This window comes from Onychostoma macrolepis, chromosome 16, assembly GCF_012432095.1.
Source record: "Onychostoma macrolepis isolate SWU-2019 chromosome 16, ASM1243209v1, whole genome shotgun sequence".
Taxonomy (NCBI): domain Eukaryota; kingdom Metazoa; phylum Chordata; class Actinopteri; order Cypriniformes; family Cyprinidae; genus Onychostoma; species Onychostoma macrolepis.
In genome coordinates this window covers 13,501,032-13,526,500 of record NC_081170.1, presented here as the reverse complement: position 1 = coordinate 13,526,500, position 25,469 = coordinate 13,501,032, and the positions used below count along the sequence as shown (strand labels likewise).

General features: G+C 38.6%; 2 protein-coding genes across 8 annotated transcripts in view; both read right to left on the bottom strand.

Moving 5' to 3' along the window:
• tg (thyroglobulin) overlaps nt 1-11,769 on the bottom strand; it is a 32,033-nt gene extending 20,264 nt beyond the window's left edge. For both annotated transcript variants that reach the window (XM_058747429.1, XM_058747430.1), the window contains exons 1-23: nt 11,682-11,769; nt 11,462-11,570; nt 11,257-11,354; nt 10,848-11,036; nt 10,541-10,700; nt 9,665-9,771; nt 9,113-9,256; nt 8,514-8,696; nt 7,100-8,137; nt 5,748-6,344; nt 5,391-5,624; nt 4,923-5,060; nt 4,655-4,732; nt 4,441-4,541; nt 4,198-4,318; nt 3,611-3,814; nt 3,316-3,519; nt 3,035-3,180; nt 1,683-1,839; nt 1,354-1,518; nt 877-1,026; nt 517-681; nt 46-168 (exon numbers count right to left, since the gene is read on the bottom strand). In XM_058747429.1, coding sequence (XP_058603412.1) covers nt 46-168; nt 517-681; nt 877-1,026; nt 1,354-1,518; nt 1,683-1,839; nt 3,035-3,180; nt 3,316-3,519; nt 3,611-3,814; nt 4,198-4,318; nt 4,441-4,541; nt 4,655-4,732; nt 4,923-5,060; nt 5,391-5,624; nt 5,748-6,344; nt 7,100-8,137; nt 8,514-8,696; nt 9,113-9,256; nt 9,665-9,771; nt 10,541-10,700; nt 10,848-11,036; nt 11,257-11,354; nt 11,462-11,570; nt 11,682-11,766 — 4,696 coding nt within the window. In that variant the 5' untranslated portion in view covers nt 11,767-11,769. The remainder of the gene's footprint in view (nt 1-45; nt 169-516; nt 682-876; nt 1,027-1,353; nt 1,519-1,682; nt 1,840-3,034; nt 3,181-3,315; nt 3,520-3,610; nt 3,815-4,197; nt 4,319-4,440; nt 4,542-4,654; nt 4,733-4,922; nt 5,061-5,390; nt 5,625-5,747; nt 6,345-7,099; nt 8,138-8,513; nt 8,697-9,112; nt 9,257-9,664; nt 9,772-10,540; nt 10,701-10,847; nt 11,037-11,256; nt 11,355-11,461; nt 11,571-11,681) is intronic.
• A 649-nt stretch (nt 11,770-12,418) lies between these two features.
• phf20l1 (PHD finger protein 20 like 1) lies at nt 12,419-25,012 on the bottom strand. Of its 6 annotated transcripts, none has more exons than XM_058747325.1 (25): nt 24,873-25,012; nt 24,671-24,757; nt 23,788-23,933; nt 23,060-23,228; nt 22,727-22,822; nt 21,790-21,874; nt 21,602-21,690; nt 20,963-21,146; nt 20,642-20,773; nt 20,388-20,452; nt 20,076-20,301; nt 19,802-19,963; nt 18,997-19,179; nt 17,779-17,838; nt 17,396-17,686; nt 17,116-17,298; nt 16,971-17,027; nt 16,783-16,884; nt 16,435-16,575; nt 16,073-16,257; nt 15,784-15,883; nt 15,446-15,641; nt 14,269-14,512; nt 14,008-14,173; nt 12,419-13,775 (listed from the first exon to the last, which is right to left on the bottom strand). In XM_058747325.1, exons 3-25 carry the CDS (start codon nt 23,868-23,870, stop codon nt 13,633-13,635), a joined length of 3,342 nt encoding a protein of 1,113 aa, XP_058603308.1. In that variant the 5' UTR covers nt 23,871-23,933; nt 24,671-24,757; nt 24,873-25,012; the 3' UTR covers nt 12,419-13,632. The 6 variants fall into 6 exon arrangements, with proteins under 6 accessions (XP_058603308.1, XP_058603310.1, XP_058603311.1 ...); XM_058747327.1 differs by having other exon boundaries at nt 20,642-20,770; XM_058747328.1 differs by having other exon boundaries at nt 20,963-21,143.
• Nucleotides 25,013-25,469: the final 457 nt, after the last annotated feature.

Genomic DNA, 25,469 nt, shown 5'->3' with positions numbered 1-25,469 from the left:
AATTCAAGTACAGGTGCAGTGCATGTATTTAACAGTGTATCTCACCAAGCACACACTTCCTGAGATGTGTTTCCTTTGGCTGGATTGAAGAATCAGAGCTCAGTATTTCAGCACTCTCTGATTTCAGCAGGAGGGAGGAAGAGGCAACCACCTCAAACTTTTCCATTACTGCAGGCACATAGAGAGTGATATACTGAACATACATAAATGAATTTATATATTGTTTGTCCTTTCATACTGATAAAGATTTACCCATTTCCTTAAGGCAATATTTTTCTGAATATAAAACTATCAGCATCATATGATTTGCTTTTACAAACAGAGCAGAATTTATCTGACACAAAACAATTAAGATCTCAGTGTATGGGTAGGGTAATATCAAATAATAATTGTTTGTAAAAGTTGTTTGTTACTTGAAAAGTTCCACTACTTTGAAAACACATGAACTACTGTCACACTATGTAAAATGCACACATTTTTAACTAGTTCCTTCCTAACACTGACTGTAGCACATACTTTTGCACTCTTCAACTGTCATTGGAGCAGCAGAAGATGTCCAAGAAAGTTGCTCCCCCTGTGGAGAGAGACACAACCATCTGCCAGACATGGGGTCCTTCTGGGCTGACAGAAATTCCCCTTTCTTTGTACAACTCAGTTTACTCTGCTGACACTCAGTAAGACCTAAAGAGCATCAAGACAGTGAGAGGACAAATAGAAAACAAGATAAAAAAAAAAAAAAATCGCAATCACTCATTTTCCTCTGAAACCTGTTATCTACATTTTGACAGATCTGCCATGTATAATTGTAACTATCTACACCTGCTATTATTGAGTTTGTGTGTTGGGCTGGGCTGTTTTAGTTTGGCCTTTACTCACAATGAGAAGCACTGAAGGCTCCCTGGGCCACAGTGGATGTTGCTGAGGGGCAGGGAGAACAGAAGACCTTCCCTTCTTCCGCCTGAAAAGTATCACGCGGACACGGAGTACATACACCACCACTAGAAAAAGAACCAGCTGGACACACTACTGCATGTGAGAGAGGATAAAAACACAAACACACAAGGAGCAGAGTGATTAAGCTCGGATAATGATGGTGTTGAGTGGAAAAAGAGGAGAAGTTTGACAGATACAGAAGGAAGATTAATAACAGAGGCGGAGGAAAAATTGCATGCCGTTTGAAATATTACCTTGTGCATTTATACAATTTTGCACACTATATTTCTATGCCAGTAAGCTAAAATATGCATCAGCTACAGAAAACTTTATAGGTGCATATTTGGAAAGCCATTTTCCTTTATGGTACATAGGCCAGTCTGTCATTAAGACAACCAACTGGTACAGAGGCCAACCTACCACACCCAGTGGATTGTGGGAGCTGCTTATAGCCATCCATGCAGCTAAACGAGGGAGGAATAGAAAGAGCGAGAGAACCGTCATAGAGGAAGATGGACCGGTATGACCCACTTTGGATCAATTCCCTCACGCCATTTAACAACCTCTCCTCGCTAAGTGCCATATCTGAAAAATATGCACATGCATTTATTTAGAAAGAAAATCATGTGGAGTAATAACAAACATTAATGATTCAGTGTATTGTCAGTGTGAAATGCATCTCATATTAGATATCAGATATGTTACATGTACAGAAATGGACTAAATAAGGTGCATAAAGCTGTTCACACCAATGTCATGGAGATCAGGGAGAGATGTTATTGGCAGGTCGGAGAGTCTGGCCCTAAAGATGATGCGTGCAGTGACTTCCTTGTCATTCAAGCACTCAAGAGACACAGATGAGTCATCACAGACTGCAACAGAGCTGGTCTGGCCAGATAAGGTCAACTAACAAACATGAAGACACAAACAAAAAATACGCAATAGTAAACAAACATGCAGTGAAGCAAAATTTCAAGACATTTAAACCAAGACAAAGCATAGATGAACAAAAACCCTTGTTTTCTAAATGTCATTTTAATAAATTCACATGCAAGTTGTCTCTGTAGGCTTTACGGACCTACACAGTTTGTTGTAATGCTGTACTGCAGGCCAATGACACCTACATATTAAAAAACCACACTTGTAGACTAATAACACATTTTGGTGTTGCAAATTTTGGTGTTGTTTACTTGTCAATCTAAAGTTGTATTAGTGGAAAACTACTGTAATATGCTATATGGTATTTTCAAACTGTGATTCGGGGTTCCCCTATGGAGCCTCTAATGGAACATGGTAATGGCAAAATATGAGATGGGAGGAAAAATATATTTCAGTTGTTTCGCATTTGCATATAAAAGTTTTTCACTCTCCAAGAAAGCTTGTGTTCACTTGCAAAAGTTTGGTGTTTCCACTAAATCTGGCATTTGCTCACAGAGAATGCAACATTTTTGTAAGCAAACTAATTTTGTCAAGGAAAAAGAAAATTTTGTGATTGAACATTTGTGAGCAAATAAACACAAATATATATATTTTCCCTCACATCTCATATTTTTTTCTATGACCATTTCCCCTTAAGGGCCCTGTAATACCCTGGGGTCTATGGAAGATTTTTTTCTTTCTTTTTTTTTTTTTTTTTGGACAAAATGTATTTGTTTAGGGCTGTCAAAGTTAACTTAAATATATATTTTTTAACCAAATCATTTATATAAAATTTTTTCCCCACTGTTTTATTCTATTGACAACCATGGTTTAACAAAAAAATAAATACAAATCAGTTTAATTATTTTTTACATGTAATATTACACAATATTACACATTTAAATATTTAATATTATACACAGTGGTTAGATAAAAGGATACAACTGCCAACTAAACACAATATAAATATTTTCCAAATATATTTTTTTTATATAATGTGCTTTCTCTTTAGTAGAATGGCAAAATTAAAGCCAATGATTTGATTTAAAAACGTTGTCTTTATATTATTGTGCTGCTTCTTTTTTTTCTTTCAAAGTTTTTTTTATACAAATATATATAATAAGTGGGAAATGGGTTCCTCACAAGGGAACCATCATGAGCATCAAAGCAGACTATATTGTACCTGTAGGCTGCAGAGGCCTGTAGCTCTCATGTCTCGCAGTAAAGCAGCCTGTAACTGAACATACTGGGTGCTGCAACTCTGTTGACCCTCAGCCAGGGATAGCTTCAGCTGTAAGGACACCTTCACTGTCTGTAAAACCTGAGGCTCTGATGTACATCACAGATACACAGTAATTAGAGCAACAAGATTTCATAGAACGACAAATCCCGAAGGACATACTGCAACAACCTGTGAGTGTTTTAACAGGTAAATAGGACAATGGTTGTGTCTGTGGTCTTTACTTTGGCAGGTATAGGATAGTGGAGCATCATCAAGCCAGTTTTTGGCCTGGGGATCACACAGGAAGCTGGCGACAAGAAGGGTGTTGACATAACCTTGGTCACAGAACAGCTCACAGCGCTGCGGCTGCTGACCTGCAGCATTCGCAGTGCTACACAGAACAGCACCATGGGAAATATATCCAAATGGAAGAGGGCACTCAGGAACTGAAAAGGGAAACAAATAAGGGAAAATCATGTTGCCACAAGCATATGCCACAATTTTACAGAAATGCAAAGTGTGACCTAATTTACTTACTGTCGCAGGCTGGGATTTGTCCTGTGCTGCGGAGGGTGCGTGTCGCTGGTAGTTCCTTTCCGCTTTGAGAAACACACCAACAGTAGGACAAGTCACACTGCAGGGGAGAGAATCTCTGTCCATCCTGCACACACTGAGGCTCATAGCCCACACCGACCTCTCTCTGCAATGCCAGAGTCTTCTGTAGAGAGCACCAACCTGGACCTACAACACACAACATGGGCCTGACATGGTACATTTTTCAATGCCCCACTGCTTGATATGGTACTAAATGTTAGTGCTGGAACAACGTTAATATCACCTGCTGTTAAAACAGGATGCGATCTTGCTTAGAAAAAAAAATAGGGCTTTTGATATGTGTTTTTCACTTTTGAATTTGGAAAAACATGCTACTTGTGCTATGAAACTAAATTCCTATCACCATTTTATTTCCCTAAGGGTTTATGGGTAGGTTTTGGTTATGTTCAGCAACAGGGAAAGGGTCAAGCTTGTGATCGATTAACAATAAATTTGACCAACAAAGTTTGCTGATCCGAGAACATGTTGTACTAAATCACACTCTACAGATGAATGGATGAAATAATTACATTGCAGTTCTCCAGAAGGACTGATGATGGCAGGTTGGATGTCTTGTCCAGTTATTGGACTCACACACAACCCCTGCGAACGGCCTAAACCGCGCTTCTGGAGTACTGAAAACTCACCATCCTACAGACATGTGCATATATACGATGAGACAGACAAATATGAAATACAAACCTTCAGTGGTTAACATAGATTGTCTTTTGTATGTACAATACAATCCAAAAAAAACAAAAAGAAAACCTCACCTCCTCACATGATGGGCTGTATGTGTAAGTGATATTAGAGCTTGTTTGTGTCCAATCAGAGAGCAGGAAGTGACTTTGGAGCCTTTGGCATGTAGTTTGGCCTGGGGGACAATTTTCAAGTCAAATCAGAAACAACAGAACTAAATCGAGCAGTTATCAACTGCTTTGATTATTATTAAAAAGATTAGAGATAAATATGAGATTGGACTCTCACACTGCTGAGAGGGTGCAGAACGAGACATCAGAGAGCCTGTGATGTATCTTCCCTCCTCATCAACACACCAACAGTGACCTATGATATCAAACACAGCAAAAAACAAACTTAGGAGAAAATGATCTGCAAATACATTTTTGAACTTTCTATTCATCAAATAATTTCCACAAAAATATTGAGCAGCACAGCTATTTCTAACATTGATAATAAATGTTTACATGAAGTACAGTGTCCATGATAAAAAAAAATATGGTAATAATGGTCTCACCTGTGCTTTGGTAGCACTGATTGGGCAGCCACTGGCCATAAGCATCACACTGTGGAATGTAGGGCTGGTATCCCAGCATTAAACTCTGCCTGTCTTTGTCATCGGCCATCAGTTTGCTCTGCCAGTAGAAATGTAGGGCTGTCGAGAAGCGAAAGCAAATTAAGCCTTAGTGTGGGTAAAGCATTACAGCACATCTCAGATGTGTCCTCTCCCAATCTTACAGCTTTTATTAAATAACAGGAATGAGTAGGCACCTCTGAAGAATATATAGTGGGGTCCAACTAGCTTATTTAAATAGTGCAGAGAAATTCTCTATACTCTTAAATATAGGTATTTTATTTTATACATTTAATTACATTATTTTCAAAAACCTTTTTCAGATGTTGTCTCAGACTTTTGAACCCTACTATACATTCTCCTGCAGTTTTTGAACTTTTATTTTGAGACAGATCAAACAAAAGGCTGTACTGGAATGAGCTGCGAGCCTCAGCGCCGAATTGGTGTTGCTCAGCAGAGTCGGAGTGATGGGGATCTTTGAGGTGCGTGTCTGCTCCAGCTCCTCAGGGCTCAAATAGACACTCTGTGCCAGGAGAAAACTGTAACCCACAGGCACATGTGAGCTGTTTGAAGCAGAGATCAGCTCTTCAGCTTGCTTGAGGAACTCAGAGACCTGGTTTTGAACCATAGAGCATGGACCTAGACCTGAAGAGACACACGAAAGAGATCTTAGGAAGATGATTTAAATAGATTATAAAGAAATATTTGATGTGGCAGATATGATAGTTGTGCCACTACATACATTAATTACTATAGTGTATAACTCACATTTGGGGATTTGTCCAACAGGAGCCTTGCTACCAGCAAGCATGTTTCCTTGAGGGTTAACGCACCAGCATTGACGCAGATGAAAGCTCCCAAGAGGAAGACCGAAATCTGACAGCAGGCCTGGATAACCAGAATCCTCTCCTCTGATCAGTCTCCATAAAGATAATGGGTTCAGGAAAACCGATGGTCCGTAAATGGCCTCAACGTTCCCATCTAACATGTCAGATGGAATATCAGACATCTTCTCAAATCTCACCAGGACAGGGAACACTCGGTGGTGCCCAGCTTTGAACAATTCAGATACAAAGTTTCTGAATGATGCCATTGCTTCAGAGTTTCCTGCATAGGCTCGCAGAATTCCAAGAACTTCTGAAACAGGCAGGTCTTGTCCAGAATTTATGATCCGAACCCACTCACGGTAGAACTCAATCGATTGTTCTGGAGGTCCATCACACTGGATCTGATGCCAGCTGCCATCATAAGCACAACGAGGGATGTACACTTCAGAAAGCTGGGTTATTGAAGATGGATCAGAGAGAACAGAGCGCACTGTGGACAGGAATTGCTGGGTGGCGGTTTCCTGGCAGCTTGTTGGACCTAAAGAGGAATATCAATAAAATAATATTAAAAAGTCATAATATAACTTTTACATTTTAGATTTGAATAATCACTGTTAATGTGATTCCATCTTATCCATCTTAAATGCCTTCGTTGTCAATGAATTGACAACAATTATGGTTGCATTTCCAGTTTCTGTAGCTGCTCATTATGGAAATCTGAGAGATGAAGTTGCAAATCAGAGACCTAAAGGTTAAAATTTAAGATATAAAGTTGCAATTGCAAGATATTGACTTGCATTTGGAAGATTTAACATTCGTATTTATGCATTTGGCAGATATAGTTTTATGCTCTACATTTTGATCTACAGGAATAAATATAAAGTCACAATTACGAGAACCCTAAAAGATTAATAGTAGTCCTCTAACATACTCAAATGTTCCTTTTAGGGGTAGATAAGGTACAAAAATTTTCCTTTTTCTACCATTTTTCTGTAGGATACATAAGACTGCCCTGCAATATATTCAATACTAAAAATGTATACTGGCAATTTTATGTGAAAAATAAATAAAAAGCAAAACATACTTTGAGAAGATACCTTGCAAAACTGAAATCAATTAAGCTCCATAAAACAAATGAACAAAGTCTGTATAATGCATAATTGAGATGTTTGGCCAGTTGTTTGTTACATATGTGCCGGATGATTTGAATATGTGTCTAATTAAATGCATGAATACAGGAATGATCCTCTCTGGCTCTGTAATTAATCATCTGTGGTTAGCATTCAGACTCACATTGAAGAGTGCTTCCTGAGCTCTGAATGCTGAGTTTCGTTCCAGAACGGTCCATGCAGAAACAACTTTTGCCAAGGCACTGACGTGCAACGTAAGCACCATCAGTCTCACATTTAGGAATGAAGACCTCAGATCCTGCAGAACTGCTGGCTTTGACTGCAATCGCCATCTGACGTTCTTTCTCACACTGGGATGAGCATCTCGGTCTGGACCCAGTGATGCGAGAACCTGTTATTTCCAGACCACGAGAGTCTACACACCAACATTCTGAGCCTTGACATTGAACTTCTTGGTATCGCCCATCCTCAGTGCACTGGGGCACATATGAAGTTGAGGTGGAAGTCACAGACTTGCAAACATCTGATTTCTGGAAAATGGCACGAAACAGTTGACCCAACTGGGCACTTTCTTCTGCCTTTAACTGTTTGATTGCTTCTCGAAGGGTAGTGAGAAACTGCTCATTCTCAAGAGCCATTGAAACAAGTTTAATCATATCTCGGTTGTTTTTCACGTTCACAGAACGGCCAAATGCATCAGAGATCTCTTGGTCTACATTAAAACTGGCAGAGTCATCTGCGAAGGTCTTGGCCAACTGCATCAAGTCGGTTGCAGCTTGCGTCAAACCAACTTGACTGAAAACTTGACTGAAACTCAATGTACCACTGTTTCCAACAGTGCCAGTGAAGTTGAAATTGCCAGCATTCTTTAGGAATTTTCCTCCAAAGAGATTCTCCTGGAGTCTCTTGGGATTCGGGGCAAGAGCAAGAGCTTTCAGGGCAAGAGCTCCAGAGGGAAACATCCCTTGGAGGACCTCTGCCAGGATGTCTCTGACATTTGGACGCTCCAGCTCTGGCAATGACTGAAGAAGACCAGAGTTGGCCAATAGCTCCTGGAATTCAGGACTGCAAGTACCAAGAAAAGAGAGGGTGTCTTTGAAAATGGAGAACACGTTGCTCTTTCTGAAGTCTCCAGCTGGCCCATAAAAAAGCCTGGAGAGGGCTTGTCTCCTCTCAGACAGGCAGTCTTTCACTCCAGCGCCTAAACAAACAAGAAACACAACATTAGTCAGTGCACAAACTCCATTCTATTCAACGTTTCACTGACCAAGGGACCGGTAAAGTTTTTAGTTTTTGTTTCACCGGTCCCTTGGCAGGTAAAATCACTCAAGCAAGCTTAAGATCACAATGACTAAAGAATAAATTGTATAGTTAAAGCACCATGAACTTCTACCACTAGATTGGAATAATTGGATTAGTTTGCAATGTGTTCGTGGATATAATTTAAGGCATAATCGAACTACCTGAACATTACTTATGTTATTGATTAATATCAATCAAGATTTATTGGTGCTGAAGAGGTATCATGAAACATAATGACTAATATTCCATAAATCACACAAAAAGGCCAAACTCACTACAATTTGGTTCTCCATACTGGTGTGTGCCAAAGATCTCTTTTCCAACAGCATCCACACACCAACACTGGCCACCGGACTGACACTGGGATGGCACATATGCTCCGTTATCAGTACAGGAGGGTACAAAGGAATTGCCAGCCTCAGTAGCTGTAGCCCGTTCGCTCTCACATGGGGTTGGACCTTATTAAAAAAAGTAAGAGTAAGTTAATTTTATACGGATGTAGCAAATAAGTGCTGAAGGGTAGATTTTAGTCATGCACTGATATAACAACTATTTTTTCCCTATATTCTATCCTTACATGTACAGGAAACATATTTATTAGTAAAAAAACAAAAACAAATTAAGTTTATTCTTGTTTTGTAAATTAAAATTATTATTATTTTTTTAAACTTATAAACTGTTTTGCCAAATTGTACTTGTTTAAAGAATTTATGCAAAAAAAAGAGAAAAATAAACTTAATTGTAATAAAATTATAATCTAAATTTACTTGAGAACCAAAAATGCACATCCTTAAGAATATTTAGATATTTTTTACTGGAAAACAATGTGAAAACACCGATTTCTAAAATTATTTTTCAACAAAATGTTGCATACATCTAAATCTCCCGCTCACAGCCAGCTGGACAGCAAGGTAGCGGCGCTGTAGGATTCGATACATGTTTGAGTGTGCAAATGTACTTCCTGCAGTCTGGTCTGAAAACGCCGTGTCGTACACCTCATCCAACAGCAGCTCCACACCTAGACAAACCAAACTCAAAACAATGAATCTTTTGGTTTCACTTTATTTTGATGGTCCCTTTAACACATTCTATTGACTATAATTAATGTTGCACCTACATTTCTACTAACTCTCATTAGAGTGTTAGTAGTGTATTAGTTGACTGGTAGGGTTAGGGTTAGATTAAGTTGACACGTTCTTGCAAAGTTATTTATAGTCAGTAGAATATATGTTGGGAGACCAACACAATAAGGAGTTAGTAGATATGAAGACTACTAATACTCTTATGAGAGTTTGTTGACATGTAGTTGCAACATATGTGCATATACACAATGGTAATAGTTTATGGATCACTCTTTGTGGTGTTTAAACCTAAAGATCTCGGCTTAGTTCTTTAACCTAAATATAACTGAAGAGGTGTGTATCACCTGTGCTTGGCATCTCTCTTCCACGACTGTCTGCACAGAAACAATAACTAGAGAGCTCTGGGTAGGCCTTTCTGAAAGCACTGAAGGTCTGGAACACCTCTGGGTCTCTGTTAAAGAAAAGAAACTTCAGTTAAATAAATCACTTGTAGCAGATGCATTTCAAACTCTTAGAGAAGACATTAAAAGATTATCTAGGAAAACTGGAAAATCGTGGAAGCTGTTATACATACTTCTATCTGACACAATACTGCTGTCTAGTGGTTAAACATGTAAAGCTTGGGCTGCTTTCCCAGATACAGAAGTGTAGAGCTCTAAAAAGAGCTTTTGGAAGTGAGTCTCTATTAATTCAATTAAATTTTAAATTTACTATGAGAAAATAACCATTATTTGGCAATTTCTAATTTTAGTCTTACAGAATAATATACACTACCATTTAAAAGTTTAGGGTCAGTAAAATGTCTTTAAAATTAATGCTATTAAATTAATACTAATTTTAAAAATTAAATTAATAATTTTATTAAGCAAGGACGAATTAAAATGACCGCAAAGACATTAAAAATGTAACAAAAGATTTCCATTCGTCAAAGAATCAAAATACCACAAAAATATTAAAGGGCACAACATTGATAATAATGTTTCTTGAGCACCCAATCAGAATATTACAATAATTTCTGAAGGATCATGTGACACTGAAGACTGGAGTAATGATAGCTGAAAATTCAGCTTTGTGACAACAGTAATAAATTACAGTTTAAAATATATTCTACAGTTATTTTAAATTGTAATAATATTTCACAATATTACGGTTTTACAGTATTTTGGATCAAAAAAATCTTACCAACCCCAAACTTTTGAATGGTAAACAACATATCTCACCTGTTAAAGGTGTGTAACAGATCAAATATCATTCTGTCAGTGGTGTTGACAAACTTGCACTGCACAGGTAAGAAGCCCCCATCATCTGAGCACTGAGGGGGAGAGGGTTCACCGATGCCATGAAGGAGTCGCCGCTGTCTCACCTCACAAGTACCAGGACCTAGGTTCAAAGGTTAAAACGCATTGTATACCACATCTAATGTCAAAAGTAGAAGTAAAAATCTTGATCTTTCAGAGACGCATCTAAACTGTTCAACCAATGCATCCAGGGAGTTAAATGAATACAACACTGAATAAATGCACTCACACTTTGAGGGCTTTCCGTTCTGCCTGGTTCCATAGATCTCCATGCCTTCTTGGTCCACACACCAGCACTGGCCACGGGATGCATCACACTGCACCGGCTCGAACTCACCAGAGTCCAAACATCCTGGCACCAGGGTGATGCCTTCAGTTTGCAGTGCCCGCTGTCTCTGGAGCTGGCATGAGGTTAAACCTATAGAGAGAGGACAGGATGCATTTAATAGATCAAAATACAGTAAAACCAGTAATGTTATTAAAATAGCTTAAAATAACCTGTGTCACATGATCCTTCAGAAATCAGAAACATTTTGTCGTGTTATCAATGTAGAAAACAGTTGGCAATTGACATTTATTCATGCTTTTCATCAGGGTTTTCTGGGACCCCAAATGTCGGAACATAAAGAATGGCTTACAATAAACCGTGGATCCATTTTGCCGACTCCCAGGTATCTCAAGTCCTTCTCCATTCACACACCAACATTCCCCACCTCCACGATTACACTGAACATGCCTGCAAGGATGTCATTTTTTTTTTTCTTCAAACTTTTCCATAACATACCATGGTGTTTTTATGTAATACATTATATAGTATATACAATATTGGTCAAGTTAATGCACCTAAAGCGGCCGTCCTCAGAGCACTGGGGGACGTGCTCGTGTCCCTGCGCTGAACTTACGGCCCTGAGCTGTTCACATTGACTCAGACTCTCAGTCTCCAGCTGGTACTCTGAGGGGAAGAAACAGGTGGATGAGTTTCCTAAACCATAGAAACTTAAATACAGAACCTATAGAGACTTATAAACGGCAAACAAATCTTGTAAATAGACCAGACACTCACCTGAAATCTTTCCACACGTCAGGAAGAAAATGCTAAGCAGTGTGACGATTATAAAAAGGTGCTTCATCTCTTCCATGTTCTGCATCTTCTCTAGGATGCAAGAACTCTTATTGAACGCTACAAGAACGCAGCGTCTTTTATAGCATATCCAAGATGTGCACTGTCATACCTGTTCAGCATTTTGTCATTTTACGCATTTATCTATCAAAACACAAACCTCTCCAGCCTGGTTTGAGTACCTGGTGAATGAGAACATTTTGGACATCGCAAAGTGAGCAGCCAAGCTTGAACTGTTGAGAGCACTTGAGTTCAGATGCAAAAGCCTCTAAGTGCCATCTGAAATTTTCATCTAAATTTAGCATTTTTATCAGGCTCCTATGTTTAGGTTCAGTAATTTTACTCTAATGGCAATATATAGGTCCTTTTCTATGCAATTAAGGTGAAATAACTGACCATAAATACAGGAGCCTGATAAAAATGCAAATTTTAGAAGAAAATTTCAGATGACACTTTTGCATCTGAACTCTTCACTTCAAGAAGAATCAGCAATATAAGTCATCTGAAAACCACTTCCAAAAGATGAACAGAGCTGTGTGAAGTTACTTCTGTCATTTTGTTGCCCCGTACTTCTATAAAGAGGAAAATACTTTGTAGAAACATTTGGAGAAATAAAATTCACATTTACATTAATGCATAAAGTAAGTGTAAACGATGACCATACACAAAAAAAATGTTGAGAATATTTTTTAATGAAGTTGTACATACAGATAATTACATCAGGTCTTTAAATAAACTCTTTAAATGTACAGCTGGTATTTCTCATCAAAAGAAACTTCAAGTTTTAAATCTAAATTCTAAAACACTCTTTGTACAGATTAATAGAAATTGAGATTAAACAGGCATTATCCTCTTATGCCTTAGTTTTTTTGTTTTGTTTTTCCTTACAGTTATAAAAACTGTATATACATATTTCGAAGAAAAAAAAAATGAACAAAATGGATTCAATATATGCATTTACTTCCATCTCAGGATTAGCTTACTTCACGGTAGCAACTCTCAAAGTATCAACATGATAAACAGACATTAGTGAGAAGAGTCACCTATCTCTGGACATCCTGGATAAAGTTAGAGTAGCTTGTTTTCTTGTGAATTGCTACAGAATCCATCAAGACTGTTGAGAAACATGCTAAAGTATTAGACGAGTTGCTGTATGAAAACTATCTAGGTGTTGGTCTAATGAGCTTGTTGGCATTGTGAACCTTTAGTGCCAGTGTATCAGACCGCAAATGAGCCCAATCCTGGTCTAAAATGCAACATCCATTTCAAAAACTTGTAAATCCTGAACTTCGTGTCTGGGAAAAAAAAACAGACCACAGTGGTCTGTTTTCTTGGCACTTTAAAGTGACTTTAAGTGGTGAGAACCTTTATAACCAGATTTTGTTCCTCAAAAGTTAATGAACTCTTAAACAGTCTGCCATCAGTGACCCTCTTCAGTCAAGTTCATATTTCCTTAAGCTCACAGAGTGGAAATACAGACTGGATTTGCTTTGGGGGTCTAACTGAAAAAAAAAAAAAGATAAGATAAGATAAAACCTAATTTTATGTGTGGTGTTGTGACCTCTTCAGGTTTTTTATAAAATAGATAATCCCTTCTGTTAACATGTGAAAGAATTAATCTGCTATAATGAGCTCTTCCTATTTTGGAGAACAACAACTTCTGTAAGCAGATATGTTTTTAGACTCAACATGAACACACCAACATCTTCCTGTTTCACACATTACATGTGTATTTCCTTATCTCATATTTGGCGATCGCCAACGTTTTACTTCACAAAGTGCACATCCACTGAACAGGAGAATCATGTTGAATAAACCTTCTCAAACACGTAGTTGTGTGCGAAGAAACGTGAGGTTTCGTTAGAAGCTCATAACACACACTATAATGTGTGTATCACACAGAGCAGAGGGTGCTCATCTGCTGCACTTTTCCCAGGTCTGTCAGAAGCTGTTTGATGCGGCACTTAAGCTGTGGGAGTCGGGCCAGGGGTTCAGGGGGCTCCAATTCTCCTGTGAAGTCCAACCAACTCTCGAGAACTTCATACAGAGAGGGAGAAAGAGAATGAAACCTTAACAAAATATCAAAAGGCATCTCTGCCTCTTGTGTGGTTTTTTTTATTGCAAAAGGTTTCTGACATTTAACTTCAACTTAAGCTCATGGCGGTATTCTTCTGTGACATCACAGAAACAAATTCAACCAGCCCTGGTCATGTGGCAATAAATATAGTTTTGACTCTACAATGGCACTTCCCATATTTCTTCCCCTTACCATCAAGTTCTTTCTCGATAAGGTCCATACGGCCAGACAGCTGGTTCTGAACATCCTCTATGTGTGTAAGCAGGTTCATCTGCCATTGCAGACAGTTCCTGGCCTGCTCCATGGAGCCCACACTGCTGTCATTCACACAGCCAGACAGCGCAATGGCACTGCTCACCTACACAAACCATAAAGAGCACCGATTTCAAAATCTGTTTACCTTTTCACATACTGAACCTATCCAGACTTGAGTTTTAATTGTCCTTTGCTTACCTCTTCTTCCTTTCGGTTAAACTGAGAGGCTGTTTGCATCCCCTGCTCATCCCTTGTGTGTTCGAGGCCTGTACCGGGAGGTTTCTGGTAGCTGTGCTCACTGGTAATGTAAGTTTCAGGGCTTGAGTTCTGGTTGAGGTGCTCTTTGAAATGTAGGCAGTCTGGAACACCACCCATAGGCTGGTCCTCATCAGAGTTCACCCAAGACCGGGCCCACAAGTGCAAACTTGGATTGTGTTTGTTCCTAAAAAAAAAAAAAATGATAGAAGCGTATTATTGTGCCTGCATCTTTTCTTCTACAGTTGTCTATCAGAAGAACAATTTGAAACCTGATAGGCCTGAAAAACTCAACCATTGTAAAACAAATTAAAATCGACATTGTCTGGGCACTATGGCCAAAAATATTATAATTTTTTTCCATATCATACAATATCATTATTCATCACAATATTAATTTACCATTAATAAGGTAATACTGAATCTGTATGAATTTTTTTTTTTTTTAAATCTTGGTTGTATGATATTCCGTAAAAATGATATTAAGAACATAGAACAGGGGTTTCAAACTCAGTTCCTGGAGGGCCGGAGCCCTGCAGAGTTTAGATGCAACCCTAATTAAACACACCTGATATTTGGAAACTACATGGTTTGTGTGGTGGAGCAGGGTTGGAACTAAACTCTGCAGGGGTGCGGCTCTCTAGAAACTGAGTTTGACACCCCTGTATTAGTATATACAATAGTAATATAGTGTATTTCTGTACTTCCAAATCTTTATTTTGTGAGCTTGTCATGAAAATCTTTGAGTTGCAGTGTGTATTTAGAGTCTCAGATGAAACAATGAAAAAGCTTGTGAAGTGAACTCTCAGTAAAGCTCTGGACTGTCCTCATATATTGAGATGTCAGATGCTTGAAACGCTTTAAGAGTTATGTCTGTTTGCACTGTTGTTGTCGTGTTTATGTTTGCTGTCTTACAGGCTTACTCCATATCGAGTAAAAATGTCCACATCTTCTCATCATTAGCAACATAAATTGGTAAGATGCAGTTTATTGCCCTGGCCTAGCTTATCTTTGGCAACAATTCTTTTTGGATGATTTTTATGGTACTAACATGTTATTTTCAACAATGTCACAATGTAAAGAATTCAGTATGCTTCTGTAAAGGTAAAGTGTCTCTTACTGTAAAATATCCATCTTCAGCTGAAGACCATGGAGCAAATTTTTTACACTGTAAACATCAGCCAGCAGCTGGTGAGTGGACACGATCTTCTTGGCGTTCTGATGCGAGTAGTTCTCTGTGAGGAAGGACAGGCCATACATGTGGCCCTTTTGGAGCCAGTCTTTATCATGGCGGTATTTAGCACTCCACCTCTGACCTGAAAAAAGTACATAGTTCATTAACAACCTTGGAGCAATTTCAGTTTTCTATTTACTGTACATAAACTTCATTTCCATTTAAAAAACAGTTGAAGATAAAGCTACAAAATCCTGCTGACCCTTTGAGCACAGGATTGTTACCTGGAGGGTCTCTACAGATGTAACATATGTAGTGATCAGGGATGCTGTCCTCCAAAAGCCCCATACACACACTGTGCTGCCAGCACATACACTCCTCACACTGTAAAGACAGAGATAATATCAGAAAACTATTATTTGCAAATTTACAGACAGCAGATTCAGAACAAGGAAAAGGTACTTCAAATTTCAAAACACTTGAAATGTTTCTTGCATGAAACTGGGTAATTACAGACAGTATAAAAACTAGTTTTAAAGTTCATCAGGTGGCATTTTCTAAGAGTAATCCTACCTGAATCATAAAGCCGTTTTCTTCATCCATTTCACAGATGCAACGAACGATTTCATTGGCACCATCATCATCCTCATCCTGGAAGTCCTCCATAGTGATCGAGTCTAGATCCTGGTTATACTCATCTCCACTGAACAGCAAACTCTCAGTGGTCGAGTCTTCCAGGAAGTCGATGTCTGATAGGTCTGAGATAGGAAAAGGAAGTAGGACATGAAACATCACAGCACATCACTTACACCATATTCATGTTGACATCTATTAGCCACAGAATGCATCAAATTTAATGGCTGGAAGCTACAGCTAAAATGATACCATTATTGGAAAGTGGCTACAAAAAGCTGTAAATCAATGAGAGGACTTACTCTCCCCGGTGAGGTCGACGGACAGTATGGCACGAGGGTATTGGAAGGTGCTGTGCTTGAAGGCACTAGAGGAAGAACGATGTATTGGGGAAGACGGCCTGTCCAAATAAGCCAACGACATCTCATCCAGGTCTGAGTAACCTTAGCACAAAGGTGGGAACAATATGACACTCATTTCATACATCAAACAGATGGCTAAAGTGAAATGAGGCAATTTAAGAAAGTTAAAATTGATGAAATTTGAAAGTTGCTCTAATTTTTAACTCATAGATGTGAGATCTAAAGTGTTTGTAAAACTTTTAAGTAAAAAGACCTCTGAAAATGAGGCAAATATCAAACTTGGCTTACAGTGCAGTTTTGATTTCTTCTTCTTTTTTTTCTTTTTCTTCTGTTTAATTCGGAAAATGTCCTTCTCTTTCCTGTCCCTTCTGTCTTTATCCCTCTTTTTCACTACAGAGAAAAGAAATACAAGATTTGATAAAAACTTCTTGGTTTAAGAATGTACAATTGCGATTTTAAAAAGTCAGTAAACTCACCAAACAACTGACATTTATCCTCCAGTTTGAATTTCCGCTCTGTCTTTATACAAAGCCCTAAAGACCAAATAAACATCCATAAGATAAAAATGGAAAAAAGGAAGAACTCCATTCATCGTCTTTAAAATCTACAGAAATAGCTCACCATCTAGGTGCTTTTCCTTCTTGATAATCTTGTCGTGGAGATTATCAAAGTTGGGAGGTGGTAGGGAGACCTCTGTACTGTCTGAACTGACAGAGGCAGAAGAACGTTTCTTCTTACAGAACTTAGGAGGCCTCACACAGCCAGAGCTGTCCATTTGAAGCATGAAGCCCTGAGAGGACAGAGCTAAGACCACAAACAGAAGAAAATTATTCAGTTTAATTGTGTAACTGTTAATTCCATAGCCATGTAATCGAAATCACCCTGACAAATAACAACCTACAGGAAGAAGTAGAGACGGTCCTGCGTCTCTTGTTATCTGGCATATCTGACAAGGTGCTTGTAGGCATGGAAGCAGACGTGGCTCTAGTGCGACCCACCCTCTCTGGTGAGCAGACCTCACTGTCCATTTCTTTCTCAGTGTTATGATAGTACTTCAGGTGATAGTCCAGCAGTTTCGCTTTCCGGAATGCTTTAGAGCAGCCAGGGACTTTACACTTAAATTTATTATGGTCCAGGTCTATTAAAGACTCATTGGGAGCAGTGGGGTCATCGGACTTCTTGGTGTTAATAACTGAAAAAGAAGGGCAAAACCTTTGTTAGATATATATATATACACACACACAGTCTTTTAAATTGGAGTGGAAGACAAGTGATGCTTCATACTTGGCTCTCTGGCGTGTTTGTTGGCTTTAGGAGTCCTGGAAGGAACTTTCTGACATGCAGCTAAATATAAAATGAGAAGATAACGCATAGTATTTACATATCACAAAAGCCCAGCAACAACACCATTACATCCATTAAAGGGTTACTCCACTCCAAAATGAAAATTTTGCCATTAATCACTTAATGGGACAGTCACAAGCCTCCTGGTTTTCATCCAAAATATCTTAAATTGTGTTCAGAAGATGAACGAAGCTTTTACAGGTTTGGAACGACATGGGGGTACGTGACTAATGGCAAAAATTTTATTTTGGGGTGGAGTAACCCTTTAAAAGAGGGGTATGTAATTTTTCAAAAACGCTTTAGAAAACTGAGTCGGGCCGAGTACCAAAACAAACTTGTAGCCAATCAGCAGTAAGGGGCATGTCTACTCATGATGTGGAGGAGAGAGTGTTCAGTGCACAGGACGGACATTAGCCGAGCGACGACAAAAAGAGAGAGATGGTGGATAAAAAAACAAAAACAAAAGAGGAAAACGTCTGCAGAACGATAAGGCAAGAAGTAGGACCCGTGTAAATATCGGATCAGCTTTCCAGCGCTGGAGAGAACTCAAGGAGAGGAAGGCCTGCGATCGGACGCTGAGGTTGCTTTGTTTCTTCTCGATCGGTGAGTTACACCGTGTCTACACCGAATGTGCCGTGCCGCAACAGCTAAAGTCTGCCTGGACGCAATAAAGCGACCGTTGAAAATCATTTGAAATTTGTGTTAGCACGTCATAAATACAACGCGGGAGCAGTTTTCTGTCGGAGATTTGTCGCGCCGCGCAACATCCAGTGTAGACAGCATCACTAATTATAATGACTTCTATAGTATTTTGTCGCACCGCTCGCGTCCGGTGTAGACATGGTGTAACATTGGTTTTGCTTTGTTTCACAGAACTAATCGTTGCCTGGGTTGCGTACGTATGTGTGGGGCGGAGCTATCAAAATAGGGGCGAGAGCCTTTTGGGGTAGGGGCGTGCTTGTTTTGGTGATTTCAAATATCAACAATGGCTACCAGAAATCACTTACCCCACCTTTAACATTACACAATCTACTGTTGATATTTCAATATATCCTGGTATGTGACTTTGCTGTTTATTATATCAACGATTCATGAGGTGTCCTTCAAAAGGTTCATGGAGAAACATAATGAAGGCATTCAATTCTATGGCCAACCAACCTGTCACTACAGAAGGCGAGTTTCCTTCAAGAGTTGTTTGATTACTGGACAACACGTCAGTCATCTTGTCCTTCTCGCTGATTGGTGACTGAGCAATGCTAGTGGGAGGAGCTGTGGATGGGCTACCTGAAGCTGGCTTTTGTGTAGGAGCTTCTGTTTTAACTGCAGTGCTGCTGTCTTCAACTAAAAAAAATAAATACATAAAACAACACACATCATTTACACAGATCAGGTATTCATGCAATTTCAAAACACACTATTCTAGAGCGGTGCTAATGGCATGCATGTACACTGCTTTTCAAAAGCTTTGGGTAAGTAAGATTCTTTTATTTTTTTAAAGAAGTAATAGATTTATTCAGCAAGGATGCATTAAATTGATCAAAAGTGACAGTAAAGACACTTATAATGCAACAATTTGTTTTTCAAATAAATGCTGTTTGTTAACTTTCTATTCAAAGAATCCTGAAAAACTGACAGTTCCAAAAAAATATCAACTGTTTTTTGAGCACCAAATCAGCATATAAGAATGGTTTCTGAAGGATCATGTGACACTGAACACTGGAGTAATGGCTGCTGAAAAATCAGCTTTGCCATCAAAGAATTATATTACATTTTAAAATATATTAAAAAAGAAATGTGAATTCACAATATTAGTTTTTACTGTACTTTTATTAAAAAATGCAGTATTGATGAGCAAATGGGTCTTCTTAAAAAACATTTGAAAATCGTGCAAAACTTTTGAACAGTAATTTTTGAGTACTTTACTATGCCATAAGCGCTACTTAAGCAAGTTTATGTCTTTCACCAGCTTTTTGAGAGTCATCTGGAGGAGGAGGAGGAGGAGGAGGAGGAGGAGGAGGAGTATGAGTGCTGGAATCCCTCATGTGTGGTGAAGAGGGATAAGCCTGGTCAGAGCTTGTTGCTAGACGCTGAGATCGTCTCCTTCTCTGAGGGGAGTTGGTAGGGGCTATGCAAAAACAGACATACATATTTTCACATCTATTTAGTGTTATATATATTTTGGTGCCGATGAGTCTATTGTACCTTCTGATAGCTGACAATGCATAAACACTACCTACCTGTGTGTGTACTGTCTGGGAGGGTGTGTGTCGAACTGGGTGAAGGACTGGGTTCGGGGGCTGTGGTTGTGTTCTGATTGCTAGTGGTGGACTCTCCCGAATCATGTTTGAGTCTTCTTGAGCGAGACTTGGACAGGGATGGGCTAGAGAGGGATGCTGGGTTTTTTTGACAACTGACAGACTGGGATCTCTCATCAGCTGGACTAGCCTCTGCACCTGACGCTTTCTAAAGGGTGGAGAAGTAAACATGACATGAGTGTGTGTACTAAAGTGACCTTCATGCTGATAACAGTATGTCAGTGTCATCTATACCTGCTGTGATGTCACTGGAAGCTCTTTTGACTCTGCTTTGCATTCAGGCTCAGTGTCAGCACATCCTTGATGATCAGAAAGGAAAATCACACACAAAACATCATAATCACTATGCTCTGCTGAATTATTGCCACAGTTTATTTAATAAATATTGAAGCCATGATGATTCTCACTATTAAAGATGAATTTAGAAAATTTTGGACTCTAAGGCCCTCATTGTCCACGACAATATTTTAAGGACCTGTGATGTTTACCTGCCCCCTTGCTGAGACGCGCCCTTTTACTGCTGCACAAGTTGCCTTGTCTTTTGCTCCTCCTCTTTGCTGTAGCAGGTTCAAGCTCTTCAGCAGCCAGCTTACTGTCCTCCTCTTCTGAGTCCAGTTCTGCTGCGTAAAGCAGGAAATAAACAGATGTGGCTGAGCAAAATGAACAAAGTGCTGATTTAAGATCAGTCTCCAACCAAATGACAAAGGTTTATGAAAGATATATAACTGAACACAGATCGGTAGGCAAGAACTTCACCGTAAAGCATCCAGAAATTCATTGGGCAAGAAAAGTCCTAACAAATCACATACCAAGTTTCTCTGATTCACTCTCATCATCATCATCATCATCTTCGTCATCGTCAAGCTCTTCATCTGACCGCTGTTCCCTCCTGTCCTCTCGGTCCTTGTTGCTGTTGGCGCTGGTACGTGGTCTGTTCCCTCCTTTATTCTTGGCTGCAGCTGAAGCAGCCTTCACCAGAGCGATCCAGTCCTGCTTGAACACAAACCAATACACTATCAGTCACATCTGACATGGACCGGTCACAAACACACCTCTGACCATGGCAAAGCATGCAAAAAAAAAAAAAAAAAAAACCTTAAAGCTATTAATAAAATAGCAAAGATAACTGAGGTAGAATAAAGTGATTTGGCATCCCTGAGCTGCCTGACTGGCACAAAGACGCAACTGTAAGCTGTGTGGACCAGCTGCTTGTGTCTTCAAATATTATTCAGGATTGACCCCATGCATTTTACCTTCTGAAAGAGAGGAAGAGGTCAAGGACAACACTATAGAGGGCCACACTGAAATATACAATTAACTATAAAGCATGCTCAAAAATGATCAAGCAGTGAAAAACAAATCTATTAAACTTCATGAGAATCTATGTGTTAGAAAAAGAAAAAAAAGGAACCGATGAGGACTCTGTGAAGTCACTTTAATAAACTTACTTGTCCTTTTGCATCTTCTGGCATGGACTTGATATGGATTCTTTTCACGCAGCGAATGACTCCATCATAAAATTGTACAGTGTAAGTGCCTAATGTAAACAAAATAACAGCAAATACATTCTTGATCTTTTAGATTAGATTCAAAACAATTTCAAAGTTGCCCTGAAGGATCAGCAAGGTGATCTTACCTTCCTTGTTGATACTTTCAATCTTGGCAGGATAGTAGCGGCAATCTGTCCATCGGGCAAGCACCTCCTCACCATCTCTCAATTCCTAAAAAATGCAATAAAAACAAAATAGACATGCAATTAATTACATTCAGTACAACTCAGACAAATTCAACCAAGCCTGTATTGAAGATATGGGATGTGCTGTGATCATAAAAGTGAATGGTTAGAGTAGAACAAACTGTGATGAACACACCACAGACCTCTGATTATTTCACGTAGCACCTGCCAAGCTGTATAGTAGTTTAACAACCACACAGATAAGTTAAAATACTAGTTAAAATCCAATTCAAGAAAACCACAGAAGCCTCAACTGTATTTATAGATTCTTAATATTTTTTTTTTGTACTTTATGCCTATACATCTAAAAGTAATGCTTTCTCTAAATATACTACAATTCAAAAGTTTGTGGTCAGTAAGATTTTTTTTGGATTGTTTCAAAGAACATACATTTCAAATAAAAACTGTCCTTTTGAGATTTCTATTCAACAAAAAATCCTGAAAGAATAAGCCACTGACTCCATCAAAAATGTTTTCAACACTGATAGCAACAAGAAATGTTTCTTGAGCAGCGCTGCCACAACAGGAGTAATTGAATATTCCACAGTATCACTTGTTTTTATTTTATAAATTGTTTTTGACTGAATAATAGATGGGCACAGGACCTTTACAAAATCTTACCGAAACCAAACTTTTGGATAGTAGAGTAAATGTAACAACACCTCTTTAAATATAAGTCACAAAGGTCTATGTATTTTTTTAAATGGATGATTGCTTGCAGCCCAAAGAAAAACATTAAAAGGTTTTGGCTATGTAGATGGAGGAAAAACCCAAACAATGATGGGACAAGCAGTTTGAGAGAGCCAGATCAAGGCAGATGGGCAACTGATGTATGTACTTGTGTCTGCTGGGGTAAGTCTTTTTGGTCCTCTGTGCTCTCTGTACTTCCAGGAAGCTCACGAAGGCGAGATGCTCTCATCTCGCTGAGTCTCTCCTGGCAGAAATGTTTGTAAGACAAGAATGAATCAATCACTCATCTGATTAGCAAATGAGATTTTCTTTTATTTCATTTGAGTGGCTGAAAACGTCAATAAAGTTTATTTTAGCAGCTTCCTTCGACATATATACTGTAACAGCCAACAAAGTTCCCTGCATTTCTCATGCTTGCCATGTCATCCTAGACATTTCAGATCATAAACATATCTGAAAAGGGGAAGTACTGCAAACATACAGACACCTCCTCTTCTTTGAGACCCTCTTTGCGGAGCGTCGGTCTCTCTAATGGCCGAAGTCTGCTGCTGTCCCAGAGAATCCATTCATCGTACCTATGGCTCCAACGGTCAAAATGCACAAGCATCTTTCCCTCATCGTAATCAATCTTTTCGATACGTGAAGGGTACCTGCAAAGAAACCATTCAACGTGGATCATGGATAACTACAAACAAAGCACAGAAAACATTTAAAACTTAAACTATTCTTAAAGAAAGTGACACACAAACAGACTAATGTTTCAACGTAATTCCTATTTGTTTTAAATAAGACAAAATTAAAAGCATCCTAAATTTTAAAAAGCATCTAAATAGTTCACTGTATAAACACCCAGTTTATGCTATGAAAAAATAATATTATAAAGTTATTACTATTCAGTTACATTTTGACTTTTTTTTTTTATCATTTTGGTGCTAAAAATACCAATATCTACTACAGATAGATCCATTAATTTTTTCAGTCATTTCTATAATTATTTTAATGATTCTTTTTTTATATATATACATTGACTTGTTATTTAAATCTTTTTAATATTTATATATATATTATATAAATCTTTACACTATTATATCAATTTTTCTCTTAAAATCTCCGCAGACCCCTAGCACTCCCTTAAGCCACAGTTAGGACCACAGCTAGCAATAGTGATTGCACTGCATTTCTAAATGGAACTTCAAAATGAATTCATACCATTTTTGCAGGTAGTCCTGGGCCTCAACCCTGGCGCCAACCTCAAAAGTGATCCCTGGTCGATTTGGAGGTTTCTTGCTCATTTTGAGTGTACTCTTACCAGGTCTTTCTCAAGACACAAATGCTCTCTCGTCCTGTGGACGGACCTATGAACATAAAGAAATGATCTATGAACTATATCACATAGACAAACACATATTATTTATACCAACTTTATAGTAAAACAAAAATTTGCCTACTTCAACAAGCACAGCATTTGCATAGGTAGTATTTGTAAATGTACCAAAAAACATGCATGGTTTCATTCAAGCTGACTAAGGAACATATGCTCAACTATCTTACCAGCTTGCAAATTGTACCCTAAACCAGGCCTTTGAGCAACCTACTGTATTCTGATACACTCACATCTAGAGATATCTTAAAATATTGTTCTAACATTTGCGCACTTTAACGTGTCACGATGTATTACTATTAAATGCAAACAACAGAAATCAAGTAAATACATCAAAGTTTATAGAAAAGCGTTCAGACAGGACAGTGGCTAACTAGGCTAACCAGCTACTGTAAGTTACTCCACTTATGACAGACTAGCGCACAAGTTAAATCGCCATGTTAAAAACTGGTTATCCTATAAGGGAAACTCAACCTTCTAAAAGACATAGAAGCAAATTTAAGAGTGAAAAAAACAAAAAATTATGAAAAGAGGGTAGCTGACTCTTTTCACTGGATTATCATAGCTTGCTAATGCTAGGTACTGGCTAACGAGTTTCTCAAATTTCCTGCAGTATGAATATAATTGTCAAGTCTTTTCTTAAAGAGTCACCAAACCAGTGAGCAAAAATAATACACCTCATCATTTTAAAGTTGAAATTTCAAGTCAAACCTCTCATTGTCCAGTTAGCACAGCAGAGCTAGCCAATCAGCTAATGTTGTACCAGCTGACTAGCTAAACCGTTCCGAGGGGATAAAACTATGTGCAAAAAAAGAGAGAAAAAATGACAGGCCAGTTTTTATCTTTGTTAAAACTACTCGAAGAATGACAGTTGCTTTCTGATGACCGCTGTACGCGTGACATAAACATTTACCTTTGAAAATTCATTGAGAGAATAGCAATTAATTCCTATAGTGTATTGTATTCATTCCAGCTCAGTTACTTTTACCCAAACTGGACGTGCGCGCGCACGCCTGCGACGCACAAAATGCCTGAATGCACGAGCGCCGCAGACTGACACGTGACCTCCAACCAGTGTTTTGTTTGTTTGTTGTAAAAGAGACAGACCCCATTTACTTCAGTTTGACATCGACCATCTCTGCCACGGTGCCAAATGTCGTTTTTGTGAATTCTGACATAGGCTAGTTTACATGAATTGGTCAAACTTCAAGCGCTAAACATATGCATGCCTTTCTTATTCAGAAAATGCAGCTGTGTCAAAAACCGTTTTCAGTGTGCTCTCTTTGTGTTGTATGGTGGTAAATTATAGGTTAAAATGGAATTACCTCACCATAATTCTTTTCTTTTGGCCATAGATGGGACAAAATCTCATCTGTACACATCTAATATGTGTAGTTAAAATATTTAATTAAATATTTACATATTTACATGTTAAAAAAGTGTTTAAAAAAGTATACCCATGGGCTTCTTGCCACAGATTTAAATAATGTTAAAATATGCACTCTTAAAA

Bases quoted from the DNA above. Each gene is read 5' to 3' on its own strand.
- phf20l1 (XM_058747325.1), bottom strand. From the start codon at position 23,870: ATGAGCAAGAAACCTCCAAATCGACCAGGGATCACTTTTGAGGTTGGC. The intron at 17,299-17,395 runs GTAGGTTGTTAT...TTGTGGTCTTAG, and splicing joins GACCGTCTCTACTTCTTCCT to CTCTGTCCTCTCAGGGCTTC. The intron at 17,028-17,115 runs GTGAGCTATTTC...TTTGGTCTTTAG, and splicing joins GAAGGAAAAGCACCTAGATG to GGCTTTGTATAAAGACAGAG.